Here is a 7,405-nt window from a genome sequence, read left to right as displayed (position 1 = left end):
GGGGGCAAGGAGAGAGGAAGCAGATGAGGACTCTAGATTCATGGGAAGGGAGGGACTGAAAGCTGGTGGCCAGGAGGCCGACTTGAAGAATGTGCCCTTTAGCAGTATAAATTATTATATATGCCTGAATGTTTTTTTTAAAAAAAAAAAAAGCTAAAATGAATAGAGAGAAGAAATACTGTTAACTGATGGTACATGGAGGGGACTGTAATCATTGTAATGAAACAAAGTGTATGATTTGTTGAATGTAAAACTGATGATCTGCCCTGTAAATGTTCATTCAATTCACAATAAAAAAAAATTAAAAAAAAAAAAAGTTTACTAAGTGAAGGAATGAAAGACTCCATCAAGCTCCTCTTCGATGCTGCACAACATAGCAAATATCCAGCTCAGATATAAGTTGAAAAGCTCAGCTCTCTTAACTCCTGGCTCTGGATGTGCCAGAGTATATCATGGACAGATTGCATCTAAAGGACTGGTTGCATCTAGAGGAGGGGGAGGAAGGTCCAAACCCTGTAAGTAATCCAGGCTTGGGTTGGAAAACAAGGTTGAAGTTACTCATTAGCAGGTGAAAGGGTCAAGAGTCAAGGTAAAGGGGCTGGGAGTAGAGTGACTGAGTAGCCAGCAGGGGAGAGGTTAAGGCATCAGCCACCCCACACAGGGCATTAGCTTCCTCCTGTCTGAAGATGTTCCACCAAGTTTGGGCAGCTCTGCTCTATCTCTATGGCATTCTCCTTAACACCATCTACCAGTGCCCTGAGCACATTCAACTGACAACTCTAGGAATGGATGGGAAAGAGGTATGGACTGGGAATGAGGGAAACCTATAGTGGAGGCCCTAAAAGACTCAGGTGTATGGCCTAGGATAGCCAGAAACCACTCTGGAAGAGGAGACTTGGAAAAGGGTGAGAAAAATACAAGGACTATAGTCATGAATATGGAGCTACAGCAGAACTGGGGTTGGGCTAGTAGCCAGGCTGAATGGGGAGGAGCAAAGGAGAAAGTCATTCATTGACGACTTTCTATCATAGATCTCCCCAATTAGAAAAGAAACGAACACCACCTACCCCTAAGTCTTCCTGTACTGGCTGATGAAGAAGTTGAATGGATCTTATGATGGGAAACCACTCTCTTTTGTTCCCCTCATTGTCTTTGCAGTTTCCAGAGCCCCACCTGGGCCAGTGGTACTTTATCGCAGGGGCAGCTCCCACCAAGGATGAACTGGCAACTTTTGATCCTGTGGATAACATTGTCTTCAACATGGCTGCTGGCTCTACCCCGATGCAGCTCCAGCTTCGTGCTACCATTCGCACGTGAGTGATGTGGGAAGGCAAAGACACCAGTACATGCTGTCTCTGACCCAAGAGTCAACACCCACCAACAAGAGCTGTGCTCTTGGCTGATAAATCCACTGTTCTTGACCTGCTCAAAAGCTCCATTAGTTTTCCCTCTGGACAGAGAGAGATGGGCCTAGCCTCCCTTGGTAGCTTGAAACCCAAGGAGATCCATGCTGCAAGGAGGACTAAATTTAGAAATTGGTGCTGTGTGACTGGCATGTCACTCAGTCCCCTTTCCATGCCACCACCACCTCTGCAGGAAAACTGGGCTCTGTGTGCCCCGGAAATGGACCTACCACCTGACTGAGGGAAGCACTGATCTCAGAACCGAAGGTTGGTTCCCTCCTAGACCTCATCTTTCCCAAATACACTGGGCTTGCTTGGTTTTGTATCTCTATCCTTACCTTTTTCCTTTACCCACCCTCACAGGTCGCCCTGACATGAAGACGGAGCTCTTTTCCAGTTCATGCCCAGGTGGAATCATGCTGAAAGAGATGGGTCAGGGTTACCAGCGCTTCCTCCTCTACAGTGAGTAGAGGTGCAAGGCATGAAGGCTCAGAGGGAAAGGAGAGGGCAGGGGGGCCCTTCACTCTGAGCCCTATGTCATCATCCTGGGGAGGGCTGAGTGCTACCATGAGGCCCTGCTCTACCCTTCCAGATCGCTCACCACACCCTCCAAAACACTGTGTGGAAGAATTCCAGTCCCTGACCTCCTGCCTGGATTCCAAGGCCTTCTTACTAACTCCCAGGGATCAAGGTGAGAGGTTGAAGTCCCACAGTAGAGGACTATGACTGAGCAAGTCTTCTAGGAGTGCTAGATGAAGGGGGCTCATGTGATAGCTAGCTAGGATCAGAATAGCTATGTTGACACACCCATTTGTGTCATAAACTATGATAGCACCAGAGGTTATGGCCAAGGCCTGTGATAGCTATCACCTGAGGCAGTCAGGCTAGGGTCTGGGTTACTCAAAGAGGGGTTCCTGAGTTTGCCGTAGGTTATGCATGCAGAAGAAAAGGCCTCAGATTCCTTCATGGAAAGAAGGAATGTGGTAAAGGAACACATTCTTCCCCATACAATTACCACAACTATGCTTCACTCTGTGCTCTTCCTTCCTCTCCATCTTCTCTTCTTTTCCCTCCTGCCAGAGGCCTGTGAGCTGTCCAGTAACTGACCTGTGGCTTCACCTGTGCTCCCCGACGGCTACTGTGGGAGCTAGTGGTGGGTGGGAGGAGGCTAGCTAGAGACTCCCAAATCCCTTTCAAGAATAAAGATGATTTTTTAATACTCATTCTGGGGGTTGTCTCCAGACATCAATCCCACTCTCCTCATTTCCCATTTCAACATGCCCCCTGAGTCCCCAGCTGGACGGCGTCAGGAAGGACACTGCGTGGTAGTAACTCTCACTTTGTAGTGGTATATTTAGGATTGGGTGTGGCACATTTATTGCTGAGTGAGCAAACCCCTAAGCCCCAAGTGGGAATGCAAGCTCCAGTGCACCCCTATGCTGCCCATCTGACCTGCCTGCACCATCCCCTCTCCTTCTGGCCCCCGTGAACACCGGGTCCTCCGGCAGGCACCCTATACCTTATGGGTCCCCAGTCAGCCCCCCAACTACTTAGCTGCCTACTCTTCCAGGATGGCTGCGATCCCAGAATCCAGGCAATCCCTTGGGTTTCCAAACCATCCAGAGCTTTTTCCTGTCTCTGGTCTTCTCCACCCTTGGGGAGTTATGAAAGGTATTTAAAAAACCATTTAGTATTTACTCTCCCCGCTCTTTTTAAGTGGAACTAGAAGAAATAGAAAAGCAAAAAGTGACAACAGCTGGTGAATCCAAGGGCGATGTTCCCACCATCCATGAAGAGACACCCTACAGCAGCCTTGTTCTCCCCTGCCTGTGATGGGTACCCTGAGCCCTCATGCCCTAGGTTTCCTTCCCCATCCCTGATGTCCCTGTATTCCTAACCTGGGTTATACATGCCCCCCCCAACTCTCCTAAAGACCATTTGCCTCCATGTTACTCAGGGTGGGGCCCAGTGTCACATCCTACCCCACAGTCAAAGCCCCTTTCCTGGGTCTCCCTTCTGCTCTTCATCCTCCTTCTCCAACCTCTCACCTCCCCAGTCAGTGGCCTCCTCATCTCCACTGGGATCCCGGAGGCTGACAGCCAGCACAAGGGCCTGCAGGAGGCCAAAAAGGCAGGCAAAGTGTAGAGGGTGGGCAGTAAGGAGGCTCAGCACAGCATGCAGCCCATGTAGGGCAGCCAGGAAGGACAGCAGCCCATGCAGCCAGAGACCTACTGGCCCACGCAGGCCCAACGCGTCCAGTGCTGCCCGTAGTGGTCGAGAGCATAAGCCCAGCAGGGCTGAGGCCAGCAGCTCCAACAGGTGCAAGGTCAGGTTGGTGGAGATCTGCAGCCGCTCCTCTGGGCTCCCCAGGTATGTTGGGGGCGCAGCTGTACCACCACCTGATTCCCCTCGTAGCCAGCCCAGCAACTTCTGATGTCGACCTGACTTCTCCACCGGAGTTTCCAGCTCAGGGGGGCTTAGTCCCCCTTCAGGGGGAACCCCAGATCTCCTGGAACCACCTGGGTTTACTGGATCCTGTCCCAGTTTGGGAATGGCCCCTCCAGACTCTTCAGTACCAGTGGCTGCCTTTTCCAACTTGAGGGAATCCATTCTTCGGCTCCCTAGCTGAGCTACTAGGGGGGTCCTGCTTGAATCTGGAGCAGTCCTCGAGCTCTTCTGTAGCCCTGAGTCCCTGGTTTTAGAGGGCCCCACATCTCCCATGGTTTCAGGTGCACTGTCCCAGTCACTCCCTGAATTCTCTGGGGAGCTGTCCATCTGTCTGGGTTCTGGGGCAGACATGTCAGGCTTCGTTGGTTTCCGGCGGCTCCAGGGCCGAGGTAGCCAGCCACCTAGTCGTCGCAGAAACATGGCTGGGGTGTTTAGTGAGCCCCCAGACCCCTTCCTGCCACTATCAAAATAACAGATGTCTGCTTGGTAATGCTGTCCTACTCTGAATTCAAAAGTGGCTCCCCATTTCCCTGGATGGTCATGCAGACTCAAGTGTGGCAGGGGGAGGCCAATTTTCAGTTTGGGGTTAAACCAGCGCACCCAAGTTCATTCACCTTCTCCACACATACACAAGAGCCTCAGTATATGACAAGGCCTGAGAGTCACCCCCACAAAGTGACCTCCCAGTGTCTCTGGGCTTCCTTCCCAGCAGGCAGCACCCCAAGTTTCACTCACCAAGGCTAAGCCTCTAGGTGCCCCAGAAACTGGGGACACGGTGCTCCATTCAGAAGGAAAAAAGGTGGCCAAGGATCCTAAGTACTTCTGGATCTGGGGAGTCTTGAACTGAAGCCCTAAGAGAGCTCAAGCAATAGAAGTGTCCTTGTTAGGAGTGTCCAGCAAACTCCAGCCAGCAGCGTTAGTCTCTGAGTTAAGGGATTATGTACCCTAGAGATGGCCCTACCAGCCCAGAGCGGGGCGAATAGCTGAGATTCGGCCTCCCCAAGGTCAGGCTGTGATGTCCTCCGTGCTTCCGGTCGCGGGGGCAAAGTGTGGAGCTGCCTGAGGACCCAGGCGTTCGGGCATAGAGCACGGCGGCACCTCCAGGGCCCAAACTTAGGTTGCGGCCTCTAAGAGCGCGGAGCCCGGAAGCTACTGCACCAGACCGGAGGGAAAGACGGGGGCGGAGCCTGCAGTTCGCAGGGCGGACCCTGCGGATCGACCGCCCCCATGCTGTCAGCGTGCGCCCTTCGTGGGCACCCTTAGTGTGCATCCGGCAGAGGCTGAACTGCAAGTAAGGCGCTGGCTGGATCCGGGAAGTCCAGGCCTGAATAGAAACCCAATCTTCCATTTCCGCCGCGCAGACGTTCCACTGCTTTCCAGAACTCGAAGGGACTCCGCCCTCACCCTGATCCACGCCTCCTTGAATTTTTGCCAGCGATCTCCCTCCCCAACCGCAATCCCCAGCTTTATAGGATTTTCTCTTCTCTATCCCTGACTTCATGGAAGGCTTTTCCAAAAAAGAAACCGGTAAGGAGAGTCATAGGACTTTCCTGTCATTCCATGCACAGATTTCACTCCCTGAATATGACAGTATGACCTCTGTGTACGCGGCACCTGGTAGAAGCAGGACATGGGAGTTGGAAAGAGTGGGGGAAAAGAAATGTAGACAAGTAGGATGTGTTTCCTGCCCTTAGGAGGTTTCAGGTAGTGAAATGGATTCTAGCTTAAAGTTCAGAGAGTTGGGAAGTCAGAATTCTGGCTGCAGCTCAGTCGATGACATACAAATTAGATGGTCGTAAACCTTTGGGCCCTTCATCACACTGGACTCGTCCTGCAAAATGTACCCACTTTCAAGGTTGGCAGAACAATGATGAAGGCAAGGGAATGCACAGGTGTGTAAGAGTTAAAGGAAATAGCGGCAACAACTTTTATATACACAATCCTTCAGTAACAGTGATCTATAGATAAATGATACATGGATAGATACATAGGCTGACTGGGTGTGGGTGTATACCCACAACTATATAAAGATTTGACAGAGGATATTTGTGTGTAGGTATTTTACCTTTGCTGCAAACATCCATGAATGTGGTAGAGAATATTGTTGCTGTTAAGTGCTGTCCAGTCAATTCCTCATAGCAAGCCTGTGTATGGTTTCCCAGGCTGTACATCTTTGCTGGAGTAGAAAGCCTCATCTTTCTCTTACAGAGCAGCTAGTGGGCTTGAACCACCAACCTTATGGTTCACAGTCTAGTGCTTATCGTACAAAGCCATCATGCTCCAATGTTGGAGCATACAGGGGGTAAAACTATGAAAACTTAGGAGACAGGGAATGAGTTGCTTTGCCTGAGAGTTCAAGATCATAGTCTTGGAGGACACCACGGTCAACTGGCATAACATAGTCCACAACGACAACATTCTACATCCAACTTTGGTGAGTAGCGACTGGAATCTTAAAAGTTCATGAGTGCCCATATATGGTACAACTATTAGAGTCTCTCTGTGCAGAGGAAAGAAAAGTGATGAAAATTGAAAATGCATGGAAACAATTAGTCCAATGAACTAATGGAGCATGTGAATGAACATCAGTCTCTATACCCTGAGACTAGACTGGCTACTACTACCAACTACTCTGAAAGGGATCACATTAGAAAGCCCTGGATAGAGTGAAGAAAATATGGAACAAAACTCAAAATTATAAAACAGATCAGGCCTGTTGGTCAGAAAGAGACTGGAGGAACACAAGACTGTCACCCTTGGTCACCCATCAGGTCTGGAACTGAATTCCCCCTTGTGGCTCCGTTTTCAGCCAAGCAGTAGATAGATACGGGTCCTGATCTCAAGGTCAGTTTGAACTGCAGTCAGTGATTCAAACCCACCAGCTGCTCCTCAGAAACCCTATATAGGGTCTTTATGAATCAGTACTGAATCAAAGGCATTTAACAACAACAACAACAACCGCAGATAGATATAGAGAGGGAACAGCAACACTAGTTAGGTAAGAACACATAGAATGGTAGCTAGCCAAGATCAAAAGGTAAAAGCCATTCAAGATCAAGATCATTTACCTAAAGATAAAATTCAGAGGGGTGGGGAAAGAAGGAGGAAGGGAAATAAGAATCACAGAAAGTTACAGTAAGTGATGTCACACTGAGGGGATTGCAATCATTAAAAAAGTATATGATTTGTTGAATGTAAACTTGATGATCTACTCTGCAAACTTTCATTCAATTCACAATAAAAATTGAAAAAAAAAAAAAGGTCGGGGGACGTGGGACAAGATGGTGGACTAGGTAGAAAGGATGTAAGACCCTCGCAGCAGACGTATCGAAACTAGATGAGACAAAGGTTGGTCCTGGAACTCTGAGCTTCAGATAAGGGAATAAATAAGAGGATCAAGTACTTACTTGGAGAGAGAGTAAATGTCAAGATAAAGGAGGGAACTTCTGATTTGTGGCAACCAATGGGACCTGCCACAACCATCTTGAATGTGGTAAGCAGCTTAAGAGATAAGAAAACAAATTCCCATTGCAGAAACCTACCTGTTATTCCCA

At 49.4% G+C, this 7,405-nt stretch overlaps 2 protein-coding genes across 2 annotated transcripts; one reads left to right on the top strand and one right to left on the bottom strand.

The window, feature by feature from the left end:
* Nucleotides 1-606: 606 nt before the first annotated feature.
* Nucleotides 607-2,509, top strand: APOM (apolipoprotein M). The gene is made up of 6 exons (XM_006875603.1): nt 607-800; nt 1,159-1,313; nt 1,597-1,670; nt 1,767-1,865; nt 1,996-2,094; nt 2,484-2,509. Exons 1-6 carry the CDS (start codon nt 687-689, stop codon nt 2,507-2,509), a joined length of 567 nt encoding a protein of 188 aa, XP_006875665.1. The 5' UTR covers nt 607-686.
* An 883-nt stretch (nt 2,510-3,392) lies between these two features.
* On the bottom strand, nt 3,393-4,271 carry LOC102820996 (chromosome unknown open reading frame, human C6orf47). Its single transcript, XM_006875598.1, has one exon. It carries the CDS (start codon nt 4,269-4,271, stop codon nt 3,393-3,395), a length of 879 nt encoding a protein of 292 aa, XP_006875660.1.
* Nucleotides 4,272-7,405: the final 3,134 nt, after the last annotated feature.

Source organism: Chrysochloris asiatica, unplaced genomic scaffold (genome assembly GCF_000296735.1).
Source record: "Chrysochloris asiatica unplaced genomic scaffold, ChrAsi1.0 scaffold00333, whole genome shotgun sequence".
In the NCBI taxonomy this organism is placed as follows: Eukaryota; Metazoa; Chordata; class Mammalia; order Afrosoricida; family Chrysochloridae; genus Chrysochloris; species Chrysochloris asiatica.
This window is presented reverse-complemented; position numbering and strand designations above follow the sequence as displayed.